The following is a 27,938-nucleotide window of genomic DNA, read 5'->3' on the forward strand; positions in this document are numbered from 1 at the left end:
CCACACTACCACATGGTCTGCGGAGATGAGAACACAGCTGAATGTTCAGGTCGAGGGGAATCTAATACCGACCACGAACTACCCCAAGATTCTTGGGGTAACGTTCGACAGCATGTTCAAGTCGTCCGCGCAAGCCACAGCTATCTGCGACAAGATGAAAAGTAGGAACAAGGTCCTCAAGGCGCTAGCCGGCAGCTCTTAGGGTGCGGACAAAGAAAACTTGTTGACCTCTTATAACGCGATAGGTCGGTCTGTGGTCAGCTATGCGGCTCCAGTGTGGTCTGCGAATACTAGTGCTACGCAGTGGAAGCATATCCAGACCTGCCAGAACGCTGCCCAGAGAACTGCGACAGGGTGCCTCCTCATGACACCAGTGGACCATCTACATGAGGAGGCGAAAGTCCTTCCCTTACGTCAGCATAATCATATGCTTTCGTTGCAGTACCTGCTTGGGTGTTACCGTGAGAGTCATCCCAACCATCATATGGTGGATAACTCTCCCCCATCCAGGCGTGTCAGAAAGGACATACATGATCTAGAGAGGGAGGTCCAGCGCTACAAGAGAGAGCCTCTAGATCAAGAAGCCTATCAGGCAGGTCTGAGTGGCATTCACACCGATGCAGTCGCGGATGCTATTAGCAGTTATAAAGTGAATGCCGTCCTCGGAGTCCACCACCCATCCATTGCAGCCGAAGAACGTCAGCTGCCTAGACAAACCAGGGTAGTTTTGGCGCAATTACGTTCAGGATGGTGTAGTCGTCTCAATTCGTATTGGGCACGAATTGATGAAGATGTGCGTGACGCCTGCCCGGCGTGCGATACAGGACCGCACAATACGCTACACCTTTTTATTTGCTCACCCAAACCTACCCAACTCACTCCAGAAGATCTCTGGCTACAGCCCGTTAAAGTAGCCGAATTTGTAAACCTGGAGCTGGAACCAGATTAGCAGAACGCAAACACATACATGTACTACTGCTACAACAACAACAACATGGGTCTATCTCGTTTCCTTTTGCCTGCTACAAACAAATGCACAAAGACATAATACACCTTGTGGTGTAGGGTATAAAATCGATGTTTTTATAAAAACAACAATAAAGGGACTAAGCCTGAACATTTTGCAACAACAAAATGCTACGGTATCCCGAACAAAGACGTCTACACTGTTCTGTTCCTAGATTTAAAAAAAGAAACAAATGAAAGAAATGCTGTTATTCCTCATATTTAGGGTGTTTTAAGTTTTTTCCTTTTCCCCTATAAAACTATTTTGAATAGCTAAAATAAGTAAAATAAGCGTAGACAAAGATAAACCTAGTTAAAAATGTTTGTTTAAGCGCCGCCTTTCGACATTGTAGCTTATTTAATTCACTCTCTCATTATTTCCCGAACAGAAAGCATAAAAACACTACATTCGGTACAAACGGTACATACAACCCATTACCGTTCCCATTTTTCTGACCACAGGTTGGTTAGGAAAGTGGACTTGGAGGGTACACAGAATGTGGGAACTATACTTAAATAAATCCCTATGTGGACAATTATCTGTAAGATAGTTCTCTACCACGGGGTGGTCTAAATACATTTTTTGCCAAATCAATTGATAAATGTGCTCAAGAGAGGTTTTTTACCCCCTTAGAGCTAAAGATGCCAAATAAGGGCTAAAAATCCTAAAAAAGTGGCCAAGACTCCGAAAATATCGTAAATCATATGATGATTTTACCAAAACGTGATCAGTTTTTGCAAGGATCGTTTCTTCTCAAATTACCAACGTTTGCCGAAATTAGTACTACAAATATGGAAAAAGTGTAAAATATGCTTGAAATTAGGTTGTACCCTTATCCGAGAGGTTATGACCCATTTCATGATCTGCATTTAAGGTATCTTGAAAGTATAGGAAGAACACTTTTTCTTAATAAATCTCCAATTCGCTCTACTATTTTGCGCCCTTTATATACGGTATTTCGCAGATTGCAGTCTTAATGAATTTTGCATTTTGAGTTCTCATTGGACGGATTATTGTCATGTGAAAGAAGTAAGTTCACTTTTTGAAATGAGCCCCATCATAACTTTGTCGGTCATTTTGGTTTGTTTAAATGTGTTCGCATCTTCCAGATGAAGCACGATGTAGACTCTGGAGTTGAAAGATAGATGCCAATTTTAGACATGAAAGATCGCCATTTAATATCGTAATTGCAAATGGAGAACGGAGAGTCGCACGGACATAATTTAATCGACATAGATGTGTACCTTTTAACATACTTTGTGGGGTCCATAACTTTTATAAACCGATGACACCTTATTTACAATAGTTAAATTCAATTTAGAAATTATTATCGTTTTTGACGACGAAAACACCAACAAATTGAAAACATATATACATGTGTATAGCCTAAATGTCCTTCATTCCCATAAATATGTTTTGTGCAAACTAAATAAATAAGTTCAAACGAATACAACAATAAATCTCAAAACAAGGGAAACAGCAATAAGCATGAACACCTCCAAATTTGTAGATTGACGATAGTTGCAAGCCAACATTGTTTATCACAGTTTACAACTTATAGTAGGTTCTTAAAAATATGCTTTATATGCTAATACTATGGGTCAGGAACGCGGTCCGGGTTAGTTAATTTGTAATTAGTGGCGTCGAAAACCGTTGAACAGATTTTCTGAAAACTTCCAAGTATACTCCAACATTGCCCGAAATTATATTGAAATCGATTCAGATTTAAATATATCTCCCATATATATTTTTGACCGATTGCATGTATTTGATGCATTAAACACGCTGTGGGCGTCACATTCAATGAAATTTGGAATGTTTGATGGAATTTGTCCAAAAACTGTTTTTGCCAAATTATATTGAAATCGATTTAGATTTGAATATAGCTCCCATTTACATTTTCGGCCGACTTCGTTTGTTTGATGCACCAAAGACGATACGTATGTTCGATTCCAGTGAATGAGTGACTAAATTTGGTACAAAAATAAATTTGTCAAATTATATTCAAAGCGGTTCAAATTTTGATATAGCTCCCATATATATTTTCGGCCTATTTGCATAATTGATGCACCCAACGCGATATATATGTCCGATTCCAATGAAATTCAAAATGTGTGGCGGAATTTTGTACAGAAATAAATGTTGCAAATTATATTCAAATCGGTTAAGATTTAAATATAGCTCCCATATTTATTTTCGGCCGATTTCGCATATTTAATCCTTCAAACACGATATGTATGTCAAATTGCAATGGAATTTGGATTAAAGGGTATATAATATATTTAGTACATAAAATTTTCAAATTATATTGAAATCGGTTAAGATTTGGATATAGGTTCCATATATATTTCGGCCGATTTCATGTATTGTATGCACCAAACACGATATGTATGTCCAATTCCAAAGAAATTCAGAATGTGTGGCAGAAGTGACGGAATTTAGTGCAAAAAATCCAATTTATGTTGAAATCGGTTGAGGTTTGGATATAGCTCCTATATATATTTCGGCCGATTCGGAATAGGTGAATATCAGAATGTGCTATGGAATAAAAATTAATTTTCCAAATTATATTGAAATTGTTAGAGGCTTGGATATATATAAAACGGTTGTCAAATTGTATTGAAATTGGTTCAGTTTGCGATATGATTGTGTCCCACAACGCCTTGACTATAGTATTAGGCTAACAGTAAAAACTTCACAAAAATTTAATTGAGGATACGATTATTATGGGGAAGTATGTTGCTAACTCGAATTCTCTAATAGTAATAGAAATTCCACTCAACTTCAAAAATTTGCAGTTTCCTGCACGCTTGGCATTTGCTATTAATAAATCCGAAGTACAAACTCTTCGTGTATGCGGACTAAATTTGGCATGTTTCTGCTTTTCACATGGACAGCTGTGCCTGGCATGTTCACGCGTTGTTAGACCGAGCGATTTGTTTGTTTACGCATTCAAGTCTTATGATAAATATATATAAAATATAAATATAAATATATATATATATTATAATATATATATATATAATTATCTGTTCCCAGCTGGAACCCATTAGACAAATCCGTGAAAAAATGTGGCAAAACTAATCCAAATACCGAATAACGGGAGGTACCGTTATATGGGGGCTATACCAAATCGTGAACCCATACATGCAACGTTTCGCCACCGGAGCTGGAACCCATTATGACCAACAAATACCAATTTTTAGACAAATCCGTGAAAAAATGTGGCAAAAATATGGGGGCTATACCAAAACATGAACTTATATATGCCATGTTTTGCCACACGTACAGGGACCCGTTATGACCTACAAATACCAAAAATCCGTGAAAAAAATGTGGCATGAATCATCAAAATACCGAATATCGGGAGGTACCGTTATATGGGGACTATACCAGAAGGTGGACCGATATATCTCATTTTCAATACCAACCATCCTAGACACAATACAAATTGCTCTGCTACATTTTGGCCTTAAAAAATTCTGTTAAATTTTAAAAATACCGAATATTGCCGTTATATTGGGGTCTACACGACGTGGACATACATAGGCATTGTTTGTCATAAGCCATTACCATATTCAAATTCGAAACTTGAAACAAACGGTGAATTATGTAGCTAAAATCATCAAAATATCGTATATAAGGAGGTGCCGTTAAATTGGAGCTGTGCGAAGACCTGAACCAGCATAGACAATTTTCTTTCGCAGGCTGTAGCATCCCATACAAACTTCAAATACCATATCTCAAACAATTTCGGCGGGTATTGTACTTAAAATCTTCAAAATACCGAATGTAGGGTGGTACTGATATATGGGTCCTATACGAAGACATGGACCCGCACAGACAGTTTTCTGTCACAGACTGTAGTTCCCATAACGAACTTCAAATACCAAATTTGAAACGATTCCCGTGAATAATGTCGTTAAAATCATCAAAATACCGAATGTAGGGAGGTACCGATATATGGGGGCTATACGAAGACGTGGACCTGCACAGACAATTTTCTATCTTAGGGTGTAGTATCCATTTTGAATTTCAAATACCAAATTTGAAACAATTCCCGTGAATAATGTCGCTAAAATCATCAAAATACCGAATATCGGGAGGTACCGTTATATGGGGGCTATACGAAGACGTGAACCTGCACAGACAATTTGCTGTCTTAAGGTGTAGTATCCATTTTGAACTTCAAATACCAAATTTTAAATTACTTCCGGGAAAAGGTCGCTAAAATCATCAAAATACTGAATATCGGGAGGTACCGTTATATGGGGGCTATACGAAGACATGGACTTGCACAGACAATTTTCTATCTTAGACCGTAGTATTCATTACGAACTTCAAATACCAATTTTGAAACAATTCCGGTGAATAATGTCGCTAAAATCATCAAAATACCGAATATCGGGAGGTACCGATATATGGGGGCTATACGAAGACGTGGACCTGCACAGACAATTTTCTATCTTAGGGTGTAGTATCCATTTTGAATTTCAAATACCAAATTTGAAACAATTCCCGTGAATAATGTCGCTAAAATCATCAAAATACCGAATATAGGGAGGTACCGTTATATGGGGCTATATGAAAACGTGGACCAACATGGCCCATTTAAGAACTTAACCTGCCTACTGGAAAAATAAACATGTGTGCAAAATTTTAGCCATCTATCTCAATTCATTCGAAAGATAGCGTGATTACAACAGACAGACGGACGGACAGACAGACAGACGGTCATCGCTAAATCGACTTAGAATTTTACGCTGATCAAGAATATATACTTTGTTGGGTCTGACATGAGTATTTCGAGGAGTTACAAACGGAATGACAAAGTTAATATACCCTCCATAGTATGGTGGAGGGTATAAAAATGCAAATTGGGTAAAATTACAATTTTTGTCCTCTAAGTACAATACCACCAGACCCTTTAGCAATAACATAAACCATGAAGCGGCCAATATCCAAAGGATACTTCTTCGAAGCGCCAATGAATCGTTTCCTCACCATTAGATCAGTTCCTGCAGTCTCCGCCTGATTCTCTACGAAAACGAAAGAAACCGACTGAAGTTACATTAGATAAGCCAACGAATGAAATTATTACGCAGAAAATTCCGCTGATTACTATCCAAGAAACACCATCAAAAACTGCTTCGTCATCAATTTGTAATCAGAATCGTGCAATAGTAACTGATTTAACACCGTCCAAAAACCCTTCTACATCAAAATCTGCACCACTTTCAATACCTACGTCCGAACTAACTCCGTCTGTGTCAAAAAAGTTTTTCTCCCCTCAAATCACGCCAAAGTCGCCATATATAATGAGTACTCCTAATACTCCAAGTCCGCCCAATCTAAGAGTAGTTTTGCCTAAACGTACAGTATTTGCTGCAAGGTTTGCTGCTTCAACGTCTGAGGATGATGTCTTATCATTTATAAAGAGCAAAATAAATATCGATGCTGAAATAAAAGTTTTTAAATTCAAATATGCGGAAAAACGAAGTAAAGCTTCGTATAAAATTCTTGTTGCTGAGGATATTTTTGAAATAATAGTTAACCAATCTTTTTGGCCTGCAAAAGCCGTTATACACGAATATATTTATAAAGAAGTTCCTAAATCAGATATTGTATATTTACCAACATCTCAATCAAAAAACTAAATATTGTACCTACTGTTGATAATTTTAATCTAGTTTATCAGAATTTTAGAGGTTTGAACACTAAATTATCTTCCTTATTTATAAACAGTTATATTCTGAATTATCAAGTCATCGCGTTTACCGAAACTTGGCTTTCAAGCAATATCTACGACGCAGAAATTTTATGTTCCAAATTTCAGATTTTTAGATGTGATCGTACTAATAGTTTAAAAAGTAGAGGCGGTGGAGTTCTTATCGCCGTTTCTTCTCAACTACCTGCTGTCGAAATTTTCTTCTCTACACCGCTGGATATTGAAATAGTTGCTGTAAAGATTCGCCTTAATCATCTAACAATCTATATTACTTGTTCATATATCCCACCATGCGCAAGTATTGATACATATATTAACCATGTTTCTTTTATTCTTTATGCCTTTCAGCATGCAAAATCCGAAGATATATTGATTACTCTTGGAGACTTCAATCTTCCTAACTTAAAGTGGATTGAAAGCGAGGATAATAAAGAATGTTTACCAGCTGAATTGAATGAAAATACAAAACAATTTGTTGCTGCATTAATTAGTAGTGGTCTTTCACAAATTAATAAAATTAGCAACATATTTGGAAGAACCCTTGACCTTATATTTGTCAATAATCCTTCAGATATTTTACTTTCCCGTTGTAATCCCATAACCCTACCTGAAGACAAGCACCACCCTACTTTAAACATCCAAATCCCATTATCCACTCTTTCCACCAACCATAAGAAATCGTACCAAACTAAATCCACGTATTGCTTCTCAAAGACGAATTATGTACGCCTAAATTCACAATTAAGTTCATTAGATTGGCCTACGTTGTTTTCACTTAGTTCTTTAGATGAAATGTTAACCGTGTTTTATCATACCTTAGAATCATCTATATCTCAAAATGTTCCAAAAACCGCAGCTTTTAAGAATGTTGGTCCTCCGTGGAATACACCGTTGTTATCTAAATTGAAGAATAAAAAGAATAAACTCTACGCAAAGTTTAAGAGAAGTGGTTCACTTTTAGAGTTTAAGAGCTATTCTGTCATAAGATCGCAATATATGGTCTTAAATAAGCAGCTTTATAATAATTATATAAGTAAAATGAAGAATGAAATGCTTTCAAATCCCAAATCCTTCTACGGTTTTGTAAACAATAAGCGCCGACATAATGGATTTCCAAAAACGTTAAAATTTGGTCACATTATTGCAGAGGATGATATTGAAATCTCAAATATATTTGCATCTTTTTTTGAAACTACATATTCCACGAAATCGTACAACGATAATTTCCTATACCCTTACTTAGTTTCAGAATTTTCATCAATTCATGTTCCCAGTTTCAATGTACAGACTGTGTTAAATAACTTAAAAGTGCTCAAAAGTACGACTGTTCCCGGCCCTGATGGAATTCCAGCATGTATACTAAAAAATTGTGCCGAAAATTTAGCATTGCCTCTCTGTATGTTGTTTAATAAATCGTTAGGTTCTAGTTATTTTCCTGAATTGTGGAAAGAATCCTATATTGTGCCCTTGTTTAAATCAGGTAGTAGAATTGATGTCACAAATTACAGAGGTATTGCAAAGCTTAATGCCATACCAAAACTTTTTGAAAAGTTAGTTACAGATATAATATCATTTCAAGTATCGTCTATTATATCAAAATTTCAGCATGGTTTTAGAAAGCATCGCTCAACAGTCACAAACATTTTGGAACTTACTACTGTTGTAAATGAAGGATTTAGAATGAAATGCCAAACAGACTGTGTTTATACTGATTTCAGTAAGGCATTCGATAAAGTAAACCATAAGTTATTGTTATTTAAGTTGCATAGCATGGGTTTTAGTGCCTCATTATTAGATTGGATAAAATCTTATTTAACAGGAAGATCACAAAGAGTGAAATATGGCAACATAATTTCCAATAAAATTAATGTAAGTTCGGGTGTGCCACAAGGAAGCCATCTTGGACCTGTTCTTTTTACACTATTTATAAACGACTTACCTAACGTAATATGCCACTCTAAAGTCTTAATGTATGCGGATGATGTAAAAATATTTCTTCCATTTAATGCTGAATCGAATCAACAGCTTTTACAGTCTGATCTCAACAACTTTTACCAGTGGTGTATAGATAACCTTTTAGAATTAAACATTAAAAAATGCAAACATATGTCATTTTTTAGAGTTAAGAAAATCACGTCGAGTTACTATTTTAATAATTGTCTAATCGACTCTGTAACATGTATGAATGATCTTGGAATCCTTTTGGATCATAGACTTGACTTCCGAGAGCATATTTCATTGACTATAAATAAAGCATATAAAAGTTTGGGCTTTATAAAAAGATGGAGTAAAGAATTCTTGGATCCATTAGTCTGTAAACAACTTTACATTTCTTTTGTGCGCTGCATCTTAGAGTATGGGTCTGTAATATGGGATCCAGGATATGTCATTCATTCTAATTTATTAGAATCCGTTCAAAAGCAATTTTTATTATTTTGTCTTCGTGGTCATAGTTGGACCCAACAAACATTGCCAAGTTACGAACATAGGTTAAACCTTATAAAGTTACCTACATTGAAAAGCCGCCGTACTATGCTAAATGTAACTTTTTTATTAATGGTTATTCATGGGAAGATATTGTCAGATGTTATTCTAGATAAACTGCACATAAACGTACCGTATAGACCGACGCGAAACTATCAATTGCTTCATATAAATTATTATACTACTAACTATGCCAATAATGATCCTTTACGTCGTCTTTTCCTTGAATTTAATAAATTTTATAATTTTATTGATCTAGCAGAGAGTCGCGAATCTTTAAAACGGAAATTGACTTTGCACTTAAACAGAGTTTAGTTTTTAAACCTCTACATTTTTTCTCTATTATAAAAATAAAAAAAAAAAAATTCTCAATTGTATATAGCAATTTAGTTTTTAATTTAGTCTGTAAGGATTTGTAATCTATAGACTTAAGATAAATAATAAAAAAAAAAAAAAAAAAAAAAAAAAAAATATATACCTAGCATAAGAAGAAATATCAATGTCCCATGGTGGAACAAAACTCTTGAATTACTTAAAAGAGAAAGAAACCGCTTATGGAATATTTTAAAAAGACATATAACACCTGATAACATCATTAATTTTAAGAGAGCTAATGCCAAATTCTTAAATAACACCTACATCACCAGTTGATAAGTTATGGTACAATATCAAACAATATCAAACAATGATTACAAATAACACGGATATGGCTAATGCTTTCGCAAATGCCTGGTCTTAAAACTCCCATGATCTGAATTTTCCACTACTATTTCAAGAACACAAAAAGTCTGCTTCCGCCGCTATTAACCTTACGCCATGTAAGGATGCAGATGTTTTAGAAGCGCCTATTTCGTATCTAGAACTTGAGTCTCTCCTCTATACTTTGAAAGGAAAAACCCCAGAAATGGATATTTCTTATCCAATGATAAAATATGCCTCAAAACCTCTCAAAAACAGAATATACAATATATAATATATATGTATATATATATATATATATATATATACAATATATAATATATATGTATATATATATATATATATATATATATATATATATATATTATATATTGTATATTCCTTTTTTGAGAGGTTTTGAGGTATATTTTATCATTGGATATATATATATATATATATATATATATATATATATATATATATATATATATATATATATATATATATATATATATTTATACAATACAATTTTCACTAATTATATAACACAAATATCATATCATATCATACAAATCATCAAACCAAACACAGATAAAACATTCATAACGTCATACAGACCTATTTCCTTAAACTCATGCATGTCAAAATTGTTAAACAAAATCATCTCAAAACGCCTATGGTGGTTTTTATCTAAAAACAACCTTCTTCATCCTAACCAGATTGGCTTCAAGAAGGGGAAATGAATTTATGATTCACTTATTTTTCTTGATCACATTATAAGTCACTCAATTTCATCAGGGAAACACATATCACTTATATCATTAGATTTTGCAAAGGCATATGACAAAATCAGAATACATACTATACTGGACCAACTCATCCAATGGAAAGTAAGACCTAATATATTCAAATACATTTATAATTTCTTGAATAATAGAAAACTCAGAGTTCAGGTCAACTCCGCCCACTCAAATATTTATCCCATTAACAATGGAATTCCTCAGGGGTCTCCTATTTCAGTAGTACTCCTTCTTATTGCGTACAATAAATTATGCAATATTATACCTCTACATAAGGAACTTAGCTTCATAGCATATGCGGACGACTTTGTAATTTTAAGAAAACAAAACAAGTCTAAAAACCAAGACATAAATTTAGAACCACTCCTAGATAAGATATTATCATGGTGTAAATATTCCGGTACCTCATTTTCTGTAAGCAAGTGTCAACAAATACACATTTGTCGGAAACATCACTGCACCTCCAAACTTTTATGCAATTATTCGCATATTCCTACTGTCGATTCTTTTAAAATTCTAGTACTTACATTCAACAAGAAATATCGCTGGAATACACATATTGACAATATTGTTAAAGAACTTACCAATAGTCTGAACATAATAAAATGTCTATCATGCAATAAATTCAACTTTAGTACGATTTCATTAATAAATACTGTACATGCTTTAATAAAATCAAAATTGGAATGTGGACTAATAATATATGGAAAAGCTCCTAAATCACTTTTAAATAAAATAAAAACAATATTGAATTCTGCTATTAGATTAGCTGTTGGTGCTTTTAGAACCACTCCAATTAATAATTTACTTTATGAAAGTAATTTCTTGTCCATTCCCGAGATCAGAATCTATCTCACTTTTAAGAGTTTCAAACATATCTTCTACAGGGACAAGTCACCTCTATCTGATACTACAAATATGTTACTTAAAAAAGAAAAATACAGGAACATTCCATCCACTTTGAATAATATTATAAAATACTGTCGAGACTTTGATATACCAATAAATAACAAAATAAAAAACCAAAACATATATCCCCCATGGCATTTTAAGACCTATTCCATAGATTGCAGCCTTTCTAAGTACAAAAAGAATATTAATCCTTTAGAGACTTATAAGAAGGAAGTACTACAAATACAAACAGTTTGGGAAATATAACATTTATTTATACTGATGGTTCCAAATCCGAAACAACAACTGCGTACAGCATAATTCTCAATAATGTAATCAAAAGACGCTCAATCTTACCTGAATACAGTACATCATTCACAGCAGAAATAATTGCAATTCACGACTCACTAAATTTAATACAAAATATGAGAAGCAATTTTGCCATATTTGCGGACTCCTTGTCTTCCCTTGAATCAATAAGAAACATAAACAACTATGAATTTTACGCTTGCAATTTTAGACAAAAACTCATTAAACTCGGAAAAAGTTAGTAATTGTTTGGATACCTAGCCATTCACCAATACTTGGAAACGAATTAGCTGACAATACTGCCAAACTCGCCACAAAATCCCCGTTAATAGCATCGTATAATCTTAATATTTGCAATATATATAAATTTATAAAAAAAAATATATATATATATATATATAATGGTATAATCTTAATATTTGCGATATATATAAATTTATAAAATTCAAAATGCTATATAGAAAAAATATACCATGGCTGTTTCAAGATATCAATAAAGATAAAACACCTATTGTTCAAATACTACGAAATAATCAGAGCATCAACCTTTCCAGATGGGAACAGATATTTCTCATATAATAATTATCAATTATTATATATATATATATATATATATATATATATATATATATATATATATATATATAAATATATATATATATATATATATATATATATATATATATATATATATATATTATATGGGGGCTATACGAAGACATGGACTTGCACAGACAATTTGCTGTCTTAGGGTGTAGTATCCATTTTGAACTTCAAATACCAAATTTTAAATTACTTCCGGGAAAAGGTCGCTAAAATCATCAAAATACCGAATATCGGGAGGTTCCGTTATATGGGGGCTATACGAAGACATGGACTTGCACAGACAATTTTCTATCTTAGGGTATAGTATCCATTTTGAACTTCAAATACCAAATTTGAAACAATTACCGTGAATAATGTCGCTAAAATCATCAAAATACCGAATATAGGGAGGTACCGTTATATGGGGGCTATATGAAAACGTGGACCTACATGGCCCATTCAAGAACTTAACCTGCCTACTGGAAAAATAAACTTGTGTGCAAAATTTTAGCTATCTATCTCAATTCATTCGAAAGATAGCGTGGTTACAACAGACAGACGGACATCGCTAAATCGACTTAGAATTTTACGCTGATCAAGAATATATACTTTGTTGGGTCTGACATGAGTATTTCGAGGAGTTACAAACGGAATGACAAAGTTAATATACCCTCCATAGTATGGTGGAGGGTATAAAAATGCAAATTGGGTAAAATTACAATTTTTGTCCTCTAAGTACAATACCACCAGACCCATTAGCAATAACATAAACCATGAAGCGGCCAATATCCAAAGGATACTTCTTCGAAGCGCCAATGAATCGTTTCCTCACCATATCCCTAGCATAAGAAGAAATATCAATGTCCCATGGTGGAACAAAACTCTTGAATTACTTAAAAGAGAAAGAAACCGCTTATGAAATATGTTTAAGTTAGAATCGCTGTTTAAAATGGTTAAACACTCTGCCCTTAATTTGAAATGAAATAGCCGTTAAAATCTGTCTACTCCTAATTACTACATCCTTGTTGTAGTAGGATAGACAGATTTCAACGAGCATTTGACATTAAATTGACAAGCCGCCAACCTTTTTTAGGCATCTAAATGTCAATACAGACCAACAAATAGCTTCGAGTTGGATCGCCGCTTGAATCGCAAGCAAATAACCGCGCTTATATTGTAAGCTAAGTACATATCGATGTACTCATTAAAAGGTAATATCGTTTACCACCAATAAATACACGGCAATTGGCCAAACCTTTTATTAAAACCCTGTGTTTTCTTTTATTTATATTTCCTCGCAATCACCCATCCTTTGACGGTCACACGTACGTATTGGACGTACTGGCTCTATTGGGAGAGCTTCGCCGGCACTTGTTACCCGAGTCCCTATAGTGCGGACTTAACATTGGTCGTATCGAGCCGGATCCGAAGGATCGCTGCCCTTCATATTGGTAAACTCGTATGGTTGCTGAAATTACAGTCCACAGCATCATTTATTTGCATCAACCTATATCGGTACGTATAGTGAGCAAAACAATAACAAGTGTTTCGTTTGTTTGTGGCCGTCATAACAACACTTTGCATATTCCCTTTTTCGCGATCGGTCAAAGTCCATTTTCGAACAGACATACGGGAATAATAAAATCAAAACAAAATTAATATTTTCGGTTTTTGTGTTTGGTTCTTATTATTCTCAAACCTCGCAGTCAATATTGTTGACATCGATAGTTTGTTGTTAGATTTTTAAACTGCATCCCTCAACATTACCAGTTTACTTCTTCTTTCTGTTTTCATTTTTGCGGCATTAGAAATATACAAAAATATATTCATATTTACGTGAGTGACATACGTACGTTTTACAGCCTATTGGCGGCTGTATATTTGTTTGTTACACACACGTACGTATTGTTACATACTCCAGCATCGTCGCTTTGTCGTTCCGTCTAGTCGGTCAATCAGTCAATTGCATGCGACAAGCATACATACGCATACGCACATAAATATTTCGTTTGGGCAATTCTCTTTTGTGTCGTGTCCGTTTTTATTGCACAGTCTCCCGCCACTATATTATTACACAGTGTTTGGTCGGTAAATTAGTACCGATACCAGTAATTATATATTTTATTGTAAATATATAAAATCAGTGTAGGGGAGCATTTTGAAAATATCTTTGGACATTTTGAATTGTTGTGCACCCTACAATCGGTCAATTGGACATTTTAGTTGTGTAGGGCGCTTCTTTTGCATATAGTTGCAAAATAAATAAATTGGCTGATTATAAAAAGTGTTTTAATTTCTGAGTGAAAATTTACTGTCGTGAATTATTGTACGCTACAATCGGTAGCTTTTTTAATAAGCTATTCGTCCTTTACAACCAGAACTTAGTCGTTTATTTGTTAGTGACCATTTGGCTTAAAACAAAGGAGATTTCTTTGCATATTGTTGCAAATTTTTAATCTGGTAGGGTTTTTGAGTATCCAGTTGGGTTTAAAAAATATTATACGCTACAATCGGTAGCTTGTTTTTTATATATTGTTATATTTGATTTTTATCGTGTCATTTGCAATAAAAGTTTCGTTGCAAATTGTTAATTTTAAACATTTTTAACTTTTCTATAGTGACCTCTTCATCCTAATACGCTGCAATTGGTAGCTCTTTTCGTTGAATATCGCAATTTGTTTCATAAAATCGTAACTTTGGTTTTGTATTCGTTGTTTACGATTCGATTCTCTTTTGTTTTCGTACTGCCTTTTCATTTTGTCGGCAATTTGTTTGCTAAATTCCTCCTTTTTTGAAATGGCCTTCACTCCTTTTGAAAAGTTTCTAAGAGCTTCTAACTCTTTGGTGAGGTTCACTGCACATTTCGGTGCAATGAAGAAAGAAGAGCTTGATATTTATGATCTTCAGGTCAGGAGTGAAGAAATTGGAAAATTGTGGAAATTGGTTGAGGAAACATTCAATAATTGTCTCTCCCATCTAGAAACTCCTGAAGATCTTGATTCTCTATACAGCAAATTCGAGGTTTCGTCCAAAGAATATATGATTTGCGCATCGGCGATTAAACGATTGTTGTCTAAATTTCAGAGTGAATCAAAAGTGTCCCTGAACTCATCTCGCAACAGTTCAGTAGATTCCTTAACGGAGCCTCCAGATACTATTCTTGTAGAAAAGCTGTCTTCTGATGCTTCCGTTAAAAACATTAGCTCGTCGTCCCACTCTTCTCGGGAGGTGGGAACACAGGCATCTAGCTCCGCAATTTTGGATATTGGGAATCCTAGAATAGGCACAAGCTTTGTTGTTGATCCTCTAAATGTAGATAACTTTCACAATTTGGCGATACCCCCTTGTAATATTGAGGTCTTCGATGGAAGTATTTTGACTTGGCCCACTTTCAGAGATTTGTTTAGTGCGGTTTTTATTAATAACACTCGATTAACAGACATCGAACGTCTATGTCATCTTGTTAATAAGACTAGTGGTGAGGCTCGAGAAATCGTCTCGAAGTTTCCTTTGACTCATCGGAGTTTCGAACTAGCGTGGAATGCCCTGAATTCCACTTACAATAATCCACGGTTGCTTGTGCACAGCCATTTAAAATCATTGTTCGCTCTTCCTGTATTGGAGCAGGAAACTAGTTCGGGACTTAAGTCTATTCAACGCGGGGTTAATAGTTGTCTTTCGGCAATGGCAATTTTTGATGTACCAACGGATAATTGGGATCCGATTGTGGTTTTTATTTGTTTGCAAAAATTGCCTGAAATCACTCACGCTTTATGGGAGCAAAATGTGAAAACCAAATCGTCTCTTTCATCTTGGAAAGAGTTAGATGCATTCTTGACAGAGAGAATTCGAACTCTTCTGTGTTTGCATGAAATGAGGAATACTGATGCTTCGCTCAAATTGAATCGCAACGAAGTATCCTCTGATATTGTTGTTTCCTCCTCCCCCGCGTCTCCCGGTCAGAAAAATCATAATTCCTCCCCTCGTGTGTCTCGTAATTCTTGTTGCATTCTTTGTTCAGAGCAACAACATATATTGTATGCTTGTCCTCGGTTCGTAAATGGTACACCGGTGGAAAGATTTAAATTGGTAAAAAGGCATCGTTTATGTGTAAATTGCCTTCGTAAGGGGCACGAAGTCAAAAATTGTAGCAGTCGTTCTTGTCGAAAGTGCAGTCAGAGACATCACACTCTATTGCACAGAGATCGCTCTATTGTGAGTAGTCCGAGTCAGATTGTGACTCCTAGAAATTCGAATTTGTCGTCGTCTGCCCCCTCCTTTCGACCAAGAAACGTAATTGTTAATAGTAATCGTACGCCCGCTTCAAATACGATTGATTCAGTCGCATCGGTCGGTAATGTAGTTCGCCAATCGTTTTACGTAACGCAGAATAAGACAGTTCTATTGGGAACAGCTATGGTGAATATAGTTCATCATGGTGCTTCTTTTCCTGCCAGGGCGTTGATAGATCCGGCATCTGAATCGTCATTCATTTCGGAACGACTTCAGAAAAACTTAAATCTGTCGGTTAAGTCTACTAATTCGGTAGTTTCTGCGGTAAATAGTACTGTCGCAGCTACCTGTCGAAAGGTGTGTAACATAAAGCTTCGTAGTCGTTGTGATAGATCGCCTATTTTAGAAACATCAGCGTTGGTTGTAGATTCTATATCGAGAAATCTCCCAACAATTTCAGTCACTTCGGACCTGAGGTCAGATTTGTCCAATATAGTTTTGGCTGATCCTCAGTTCGGTGATTCTCGACCAGTAGATATTTTGATAGGAGCAGATTTGTACCCTAAATTGGTCAAAAATCATAGTTTTCGGTTTTCGTCCGGTGCGCTGCTCGCTCAGAATACTCATTTCGGCTGGATTATTACAGGTCCTATCACATAACTGTTCACGCTCGTATATCGTACGGATTTTTCGTTGAATGACGGCCGCTTCAGACACATTTACTTAGCTCACTTCGCGGGGTCCCTAATGGCCCGGAGCCTCGTATGGCTCCAAATGTTTCAAGGTCCCTAATGGCCTGGGGTCCTTAACGATCTCGAATGTGGTAAAGGTCCATAATGGCCTGGGGCCTCTAGTGACCCCGAATGTTTAAAAAGGTCCCTAATGGCCTGGGGTCTTTAATAGTCCCGAATGTGTAATTGGTCCCTAATGGCCTGAGATCGCTAATGACCCCGAATGCTTAGATTGTAAGCATATTTATTTGAAAAAATAATGAATTAAAAAAAAAAATGAAAAAAAGTAGAAAAAATGTAAAAGGTTTTGCTCACTACTTTATGATACCACAAATTGTAATAATTATTTTAATCTTTATTCGTTGAAACATATAGTTGTTTCAAGGGAGGCGGCAAATGTTTAAGTTAGAATCGCTGTTTAAAATGGTTAAACACTCTGCCCTTAATTTGAAATGAAATAGCCGTTAAAATCTGTCTACTCCTAATTACTACATCCTTGTTGTAGTAGGATAGACAGATTTCAACGAGCATTTGACATTAAATTGACAAGCCGCCAACCTTTTTTAGGCATCTAAATGTCAATACAGACCAACAAATAGCTTCGAGTTGGATCGCCGCTTGAATCGCAAGCAAATAACCGCGCTTATATTGTAAGCTAAGTACATATCGTTGTACTCATTAAAAGGTAATATCGTTTACCACCAATAAATACACGGCAATTGGCCAAACCTTTTATTAAAACCCTGTGTTTTCTTTTATTTATATTTCCTCGCAATCACCCATCCTTTGACGGTCACACGTACGTATTGGACGTACTGGCTCTATTGGGAGAGCTTCGCCGGCACTTGTTACCCGAGTCCCTATAGTGCGGACTTAACAAAATATTTTAAAAAGACATATAACACCTGATAACATCATTAATTTTAAGAGAGCTAATGCCAAATTCTGAAATAACACCTACATCACCAGTTGATAAGTTATGGTACAATATCAAACGTTTCCGTGGCCTAAAAATTAAACACCGAATTCACTGTATTCAATCTGCTTCCAATCCCTTAACAATGATTACAAATAACACGGATATGGCTAATGCTTTCGCAAATGCCTGGTCTGAAAACTCTCATGATCTGAATTTTCCACTACTATTTCAAGAACACAAAAAGTCTGCTTCCACCGCTATTAACCTTACGCCATGTAAGGATGCAGATGTTTTAGAAGCGCCTATTTCATATCTAGAACTTGAGTCTCTCCTCTATACTTTGAAAGGCAAAACCCCAGGAATGGATAATATTTCTTATCCAATGATAAAATATGCCTCAAAACCTCTCAAAAAAAGAATAGTATCTTTATACAATACAATTTTCACTAATTATATAGCACAAATATCATACAAATCATCAAACCAAACACAGATAAAACATTCATAACGTCGTACAGACCTATTTCCTTAAACTCATGCATGTCAAAATTGTTAAACAAAATCATCTCAAAACGCCTATGGTGGTTTTTATCTAAAAACAACCTTCTTCATCCTAACCAGATTGGCTTCAAGAAGGGGAAATCAATTTATGATTCACTAATTTTTCTTGATCACATTATAAGTCACTCAATTTCATCAGGGAAACACATATCACTTATATCATTAGATTTTGCAAAGGCATATGACAAAATCAGAATACATACTATACTGGACCAACTCATCCAATGGAAAGTAAGACCTAATATATTCAAATACATTTATAATTTCTTGAATAATAGAAAACTCAGAGTTCAGGTCAACTCCGCCCACTCAAATATTTATCCCATTAACAATGGAATTCCTCAGGGGTCTCCTATTTCAGTAGTACTCTTTCTTATTGCGTACAATAAATTATGCAATATTATATCTCTACATAAGGAACTTAGCTTCATAGCATAAGCGGACGACTTTGTAATTTTAAGAAAACAAAACAAGTCTAAAAACCAAGACATAAATTTAGAACCACTCCTAGATAAGATATTATCATGGTGTAAATATTCCGGTACCTCACTTTCTGTAAGCAAGTGTCAACAAATATACCTTTGTCGGAAACATCACTGCACCTCCAAACTTTTATGGAATTATTCGCATGTTCCTACTGTCGATTCTTTTAAAATTCTAGGACTTACATTCAACAAGAGATATCGCTGAATACACATATTGACAATATTTTTAAATGACTTACCAATAGACTGAACATAATAAAATGTCTATCATGCAATAGATTCAACTTTAGTACGATTTCATTAATAAATACTGTACATGCTTTAATAAAATCAAAATTGGAATATGGACTAATAATATATGGAAAAGCTCCTAAATCACTTTTAAATAAAATAAAAACAATATTGAATTCTGCTATTAGATTAGCTTTTGGTGCTTTTAGAACCACTCCAATTAATAATTTACTTTATGAAAGTAATTTCTTGTCCATTCCCGAGATCAGAGTCTATCTCACTTTTAAGAGTTTCAAACATATCTTCTACAGGGACAAGTCACCTCTATCTGATACTACAAATATATAAATATATATATATATATATATATATATATATATATATATATATATATATAGTTTCCAAGTATTGGTGAATGGCTAGGTATCCAAACAATTACTAACTTTTTCCGAGTTTAATGAGTTTTTGTCTAAAATTGCAAGCGTAAAATTCATAGTTGTTTATGTTTCTTATTGATTCAAGGGAAGACAAGGAGTCCGCAAATATGGCAAAATTGCTTCTCATATTTTGTATTAAATTTAGTGAGTCGTGAATTGCAATTATTTCTGCTGTGAATGATGTACTGTATTCAGGTAAGATTGAGCGTCTTTTGATTACATTATTGAGAATTATGCTGTACGCAGTTGTTGTTTCGGATTTGGAACCATCAGTATAAATAAATGTTATATTTCTCAAACTGTTTGTATTTTTAGTACTTCCTTCTTATAAGTCTCTAAAGGATTAATATTCTTTTTGTACTTAGAAAGGCTGCAATCTATGGAAGAGGTCTTAAAATGCCACGGGGGATATATGTTTTGGTTTTTTATTTTGATATTTATTGGTATATCAAAGTCTCGACAGTATTTTATAATATTATTCAAAGTGGATGGAATGTTCCTGTATTTTTCTTTTTTAAGTAACATATTTGTAGTATCAGATAGAGGTGACTTGTCCCTGTAGAAGATATGTTTGAAACTCTTAAAAGTGAGATAGACTCTGATCTCGGGAATGGACAAGAAATTACTTTCATAAAGTAAATTATTAATTGGAGTGGTTCTAAAAGCACCAAAAGCTAATCTAATAGCAGAATTCAATATTGTTTTTATTTTATTTAAAAGTGATTTAGGAGCTTTTCCATATATTATTAGTCCATATTCCAATTTTGATTTTATTAAAGCATGTACAGTATTTATTAATGAAATCGTACTAAAGTTGAATCAATTGCATGATAGACATTTTATTATGTTCAGTCTATTGGTAAGTCATTTAACAATATTGTCAATATGTGTATTCAGCGATATCTCTTGTTGAATGTAAGTCCTAGAATTTTAAAAGAATCGACAGTAGGAACATGCGAATAATTCCATAAAAGTTTGGAGGTGCAGTGATGTTTCCGACAAATGTGTATTTGTTGACACTTGCTTACAGAAAGTGAGGTACCGGAATATTTACACCATGATAATATCTTATCTAGGAGTGGTTCTAAATTTATGTCTTGGTTTTTAGACTTGTTTTGTTTTCTTAAAATTACAAAGTCGTCCGCTTATGCTATGAAGCTAAGTTCCTTATGTAGAGATATAATATTGCATAATTTATTGTACGCAATAAGAAAGAGTACTACTGAAATAGGAGACCCCTGAGGAATTCCATTGTTAATGGGATAAATATTTGAGTGGGCGGAGTTGACCTGAACTCTGAGTTTTCTATTATTCAAGAAATTATAAATGTATTTGAATATATTAGGTCTTACTTTCCATTGGATGAGTTGGTCCAGTATAGTATGTATTCTGATTTTGTCATATGCCTTTGCAAAATCTAATGATATAAGTGATATGTGTTTCCCTGATGAAATTGAGTGACTTATAATGTGATCAAGAAAAATTAGTGAATCATAAATTGATTTCCCCTTCTTGAAGCCAATCTGGTTAGGATGAAGAAGGTTGTTTTTAGATAAAAACCACCATAGGCGTTTTGAGATGATTTTGTTTAACAATTTTGACATGCATGAGTTTAAGGAAATAGGTCTGTACGACGTTATGAATGTTTTATCTGTGTTTGGTTTGATGATTTGTATGATATTTGTGCTATATAATTAGTGAAAATTGTATTGTATAAATATACTATTCTTTTTTGAGAGGTTTTGAGGCATATTTTATCATTGGATAAGAAATATTATCCATTCCTGGAGTTTTTCCTTTCAAAGTATAGAGGAGAGACTCAAGTTCTAGATATGAAATAGGCGCTTCTAAAACATCTGCATCCTTACATGGCGTAAGGTTAATAGCGGTGGAAGCAGACTTTTTGTGTTCTTGAAATAGTAGTGGAAAATTCAGATCATGAGAGTTTTCAGACCAGGCATTTGCGAAAGCATTAGCCATATCCGTGTTATTTGTAATCATTGTTAAGGGATTGGTAGCAGATTGAATACAGTGAATTCGGTGTTTAGTTTTTAGGCCACGGAAACGTTTGATATTGTACCATAACTTATCAACTGGTGATGTAGGTGTTATTTCAGAATTTGGCATTAGCTCTCTTAAAATTAATGATGTTATCAGGTGTTATATGTCTTTTTAAAATATTTCATAAGCGGTTTCTTTCTCTTTTAAGTAATTCAAGAGTTTTGTTCCACCATGGGACATTGATATTTCTTCTTATGCTAGGGATATGGTGAGGAAACGATTCATTGGCGCTTCGAAGAAGTATCCTTTGGATATTGGCCGCTTCATGGTTTATGTTATTGCTAATGGGTCTGGTGGTATTGTACTTAGAGGACAAAAATTGTAATTTTACCCAATTTGCATTTTTATACCCTCCACCATACTATGGAGGGTATATTAACTTTATCATTCCGTTTGTAACTCCTCGAAATACTCATGTCAGACCCAACAAAGTATATATTCTTGATCAGCGTAAAATTCTAAGTCGATTTAGCGATGTCCGTCTGTCTGTTGTAACCACGCTATCTTTCGAATGAATTGAGATAGATAGCTAAAATTTTGCACACAAGTTTATTTTTCCAGTAGGCAGGTTAAGTTCTTAAACGGGTCATGTAGGTCCACGTTTTCATATAGCCCCCATATAACGGTACCTCCCTATATTCAGTATTTTGATGATTTTAGCGACATTATTCACGGTAATTGTTTCAAATTTGGTATTTGAAGTTCAAAATGGATACTATACCCTAAGATAGAAAATTGTCTGTGCAAGTCCATGTCTATATATATATATATATATATATATATATATATATATATAATAATTGATAATTATTATATGAGAAATATCTGTTCCCATCTGGAAAGGTTGATGCTCTGATTATTTCGTAGTATTTGAACAATATGTGTTTTATCTTTATTGATATCTTGAAACAGCCATGGTGTATTTTTTCTATATAACATTTTGAATTTTATAAATTTATATATATCGCAAATATTAAGATTATACCATTATATATATATATATATAATATATATATATATATATTTTTTTTTTTTTTATAAATTTATATATATTGCAAATATTAAGATTATACGATGCTATTAACGGGGATTTTGTGGCGAGTTTGGCAGTATTGTCAGCTAATTCGTTTCCAAGTATTGGTGAATGGCTAGGTATCCAAACAATTACTAACTTTTTCCGAGTTTAATGAGTTTTTGTCTAAAATTGCAAGCGTAAAATTCATAGTTGTTTATGTTTCTTATTGATTCAAGGGAAGACAAGGAGTCCGCAAATATGGCAAAATTGCTTCTCATATTTTGTATTAAATTTAGTGAGTCGTGAATTGCAATTATTTCTGCTGTGAATGATGTACTGTATTCAGGTAAGATTGAGCGTCTTTTGATTACATTATTGAGAATTATGCTGTACGCAGTTGTTGTTTCGGATTTGGAACCATCAGTATAAATAAATGTTATATTTCTCAAACTGTTTGTATTTGTAGTACTTCCTTCTTATAAGTCTCTAAAGGATTAATATTCTTTTTGTACTTAGAAAGGCTGCAATCTATGGAAGAGGTCTTAAAATGCCACGGGGGATATATGTTTTGTTTTTTTATTTTGATATTTATTGGTATATCAAAGTCTCGACAGTATTTTATAATATTATTCAAAGTGGATGGAATGTTCCTGTATTTTTCTTTTTTAAGTAACATATTTGTAGTATCAGATAGAGGTGACTTGTCCCTGTAGAAGATATGTTTGAAACTCTTAAAAGTGAGATAGACTCTGATCTCGGGAATGGACAAGAAATTACTTTCATAAAGTAAATTATTAATTGGAGTGGTTCTAAAAGCACCAAAAGCTAATCTAATAGCAGAATTCAATATTGTTTTTATTTTATTTAAAAGTGATTTAGGAGCTTTTCCATATATTATTAGTCCATATTCCAATTTTGATTTTATTAAAGCATGTACAGTATTTATTAATGAAATCGTACTAAAGTTGAATCTATTGCATGATAGACATTTTATTATGTTCAGTCTATTGGTAAGTCATTTAACAATATTGTCAATATGTGTATTCAGCAATATCTCTTGTTGAATGTAAGTCCTAGAATCGACAGTAGGAACATGCGAATAATTCCATAAAAGTTTGGAGGTGCAGTGATGTTTCCGACAAATGTGTATTTGTTGACACTTGCTTACAGAAAGTGAGGTACCGGAATATTTACACCATGATAATATCTTATCTAGGAGTGGTTCTAAATTTATGTCTTGGTTTTTAGACTTGTTTTGTTTTCTTAAAATTACAAAGTCGTCCGCTTATGCTATGAAGCTAAGTTCCTTATGTAGAGATATAATATTGCATAATTTATTGTACGCAATAAGAAAGAGTACTACTGAAATAGGAGACCCCTGAGGAATTCCATTGTTAATGGGATAAATATTTGAGTGGGCGGAGTTGACCTGAACTCTGAGTTTTCTATTATTCAAGAAATTATAAATGTATTTGAATATATTAGGTCTTACTTTCCATTGGATGAGTTGGTCCAGTATAGTATGTATTCTGATTTTGTCATATGCCTTTGCAAAATCTAATGATATAAGTGATATGTGTTTCCCTGATGAAATTGAGTGACTTATAATGTGATCAAGAAAAATTAGTGAATCATAAATTGATTTCCCCTTCTTGAAGCCAATCTGGTTAGGATGAAGAAGGTTGTTTTTAGATAAAAACCACCATAGGCGTTTTGAGATGATTTTGTTTAACAATTTTGACATGCATGAGTTTAAGGAAATAGGTCTGTACGACGTTATGAATGTTTTATCTGTGTTTGGTTTGATGATTTGTATGATATTTGTGCTATATAATTAGTGAAAATTGTATTGTATAAATATACTATTCTTTTTTTGAGAGGTTTTGAGGCATATTTTATCATTGGATAAGAAATATTATCCATTCCTGGGGTTTTTCCTTTCAAAGTATAGAGGAGAGACTCAAGTTCTAGATATGAAATAGGCGCTTCTAAAACATCTGCATCCTTACATGGCGTAAGGTTAATAGCGGTGGAAGCAGACTTTTTGTGTTCTTGAAATAGTAGTGGAAAATTCAGATCATGAGAGTTTTCAGACCAGGCATTTGCGAAAGCATTAGCCATATCCGTGTTATTTGTAATCATTGTTAAGGGATTGGTAGCAGATTGAATACAGTGAATTCGGTGTTTAGTTTTTAGGCCACGGAAACGTTTGATATTGTACCATAACTTATCAACTGGTGATGTAGGTGTTATTTCAGAATTTGGCATTAGCTCTCTTAAAATTAATGATGTTATCAGGTGTTATATGTCTTTTTAAAATATTTCATAAGCGGTTTCTTTCTCTTTTAAGTAATTCAAGAGTTTTGTTCCACCATGGGACATTGATATTTCTTCTTATGCTAGGGATATGGTGAGGAAACGATTCATTGGCGCTTCGAAGAAGTATCCTTTGGATATTGGCCGCTTCATGGTTTATGTTATTGCTATTGGGTCTGGTGGTATTGTACTTAGAGGACAAAAATTGTAATTTTACCCAATTTGCATTTTTATACCCTCCACCATACTATGGAGGGTATATTAACTTTATCATTCCGTTTGTAACTCCTCGAAATACTCATGTCAGACCCAACAAAGTATATATTCTTGATCAGCGTAAAATTCTAAGTCGATTTAGCGATGTCCGTCTGTCTGTTGTAACCACGCTATCTTTCGAATGAATTGAGATAGATAGCTAAAATTTTGCACACAAGTTTATTTTTCCAGTAGGCAGGTTAAGTTCTTAAACGGGTCATGTAGGTCCACGTTTTCATATAGCCCCCATATAACGGTACCTCCCTATATTCGGTATTTTGATGATTTTAGCGACCTTTTCCCGGAAGTAATTTAAAATTTGGTATTTGAAGTTCAAAATGGATACTACACCCTAAGACAGCAAATTGTCTGTGCAAGTCCATGTCTTCGTATAGCCCCCATATAACGGTACCTCCCGATATTCGGTATTTTGATGATTTTAGCGACATTATTCACCGGAATTGTTTCAAAATTGGTATTTGAAGTTCGTAATGAATACTACGGTCTAAGATAGAAAATTGTCTGTGCAAGTCCATGTCTTCGTATAGCCCCCATATAACGGTACCTCCCGATATTCGGTATTTTGATGATTTTAACGACATTATTCACGGGAATCGTTTCAAATTTGGTATTTGAAGTTCGTTATGGGAACTACAGTCTGTGACAGAAAACTGTCTGTGCGGGTCCATGTCTTCGTATAGGACCCATATATCAGTTCCTCCCTAAATTCGGTATTTTGAAGATTTTAGGTACAATACCCGCCGAAATTGTTTGAATGTGGTATTTGAAGTTTGTAAGGGATGCTACAGCCTGCGACAGAAAATTGTCTATGCTGGTCCAGGTCTGCGCACAGCTCCAATTTAATGGTACCTCCCTATAAACGATATTTTGATGATTTTAGCTACATTATTCACCGTTTATTTCAAGTTTCGAATTTGAATATGGTAATGACTAATGGCAAACAGTGCCTATGTAGGTCCACGTCGTATAGACTCCAATATAACGGCTATATTCGGTATTTTTAAAATTTAACAGAATTTTTTAAGGATTTTATTTTTTTAAATTTTCCAATTCGTTGCAAATGGTGGAGGGTATTTTTAACTTGTTTAATTTAAAATGAGCTTTATGTCTTTTTATACCCTCCACCTTAGAAAGGAGGGTATATTAACTTTGTCATTCCGTTTGTAACATCCTTAAATATTCGTCGTAGAGCCCATAAAGTATATATATTCATAATCAGCATAAAATTCTAAGTCGATTTAACGATGTCCGTCTGTCTGTCTGTCTGTTGAAATCACTGCCCACATTATTTGACGTAGAGCGCCAAAATTTAGCAGAGCAATTTGTATTGTGTCTAGGATGGTTGGTATTGAAAATGAGATATATCGGTCCACGTTCTGGTATAGTCCCCATATAACGGTACCTCCCGATATTCGGTATTTTGATGATTCATGCCACATTTTTTTCACGGATTTTTGGTATTTGTAGGTCATAACGGGTCCCTGTACGTGTGGCAAAACATTGCATATATAGGTTCATGTTTTGGTATAGCCCCCATATAAAGGTACCTCCTGATATTCGGTATTTTGATTATTTTTGCCACATTTTTCACGGATTTGTCTAAAAATTGGTATTTGTTGGTCATAATGGGTTCCAGCTCCGGTGGCGAAACGTTGCATGTTTGGGTTCATGTTTTGGTATAGCCCCCATGTAAAGGTACCTCCCGTTATTCGGTATTTTGATTATTTTTGCCACATTTTTTCACTGATTTGTCTAATGGGTTCCAGCTCCGGTAGCGAAACATTGCATGTTTGGGTCCACGATTTGATATAGCCCCCATATAACGGTACCTCCCGATATTCGGTATTTTGATGGTTTTTGCCACATTTTTTTCATGGATTTTTCTGAAAATTGGTATTTTGTAGGTCATAACGGGTTCCTGTACGTGTGGCAAAACATTGCATGTATAGGTCCACGTTTTGGTATAGCCCCCATATAAAGGTACCTCCCGATATTCGGTATTTTGATTATTTTTGCCACATTTTTCACGGATTTGTCTAAAAATTGGTATTTGTTGGTCATAATGGGTTCCAGCTCCGGTGGCGAAACGTTGCATGTTTGGGTTCATGTTTTGGTATAGCCCCCATGTAAAGGTACCTCCAGTTATTCGGTATTTTGATTATTTTTGCCACATTTTTTCACTGATTTGTCTA

The 27,938-nt window shown here is 34.3% G+C and overlaps 1 protein-coding gene across 3 annotated transcripts in view; it reads right to left on the minus strand.

Annotated features, from left to right (window-relative positions):
* LOC101901723 (alpha-N-acetylgalactosaminidase) overlaps nt 1-27,938 on the minus strand; it is a 488,470-nt gene that overhangs the window by 29,314 nt on the left and 431,218 nt on the right. The window contains exon 6 of one of the 3 annotated variants that reach the window (XM_059128176.1): nt 7,550-7,632. The exons of the other annotated variants lie outside the window; for them this stretch is intronic. Within the exon in view, the coding sequence (XP_058984159.1) occupies nt 7,594-7,632 (39 nt within the window). The 3' untranslated portion in view covers nt 7,550-7,593. The remainder of the gene's footprint in view (nt 1-7,549; nt 7,633-27,938) is intronic. 3 annotated transcript variants of the gene reach the window in all.

The sequence above is a fragment of the Musca domestica genome, unplaced genomic scaffold, assembly GCF_030504385.1.
Source record: "Musca domestica strain aabys unplaced genomic scaffold, Musca_domestica.polishedcontigs.V.1.1 5, whole genome shotgun sequence".
Lineage (NCBI taxonomy): Eukaryota > Metazoa > Arthropoda > Insecta > Diptera > Muscidae > Musca > Musca domestica.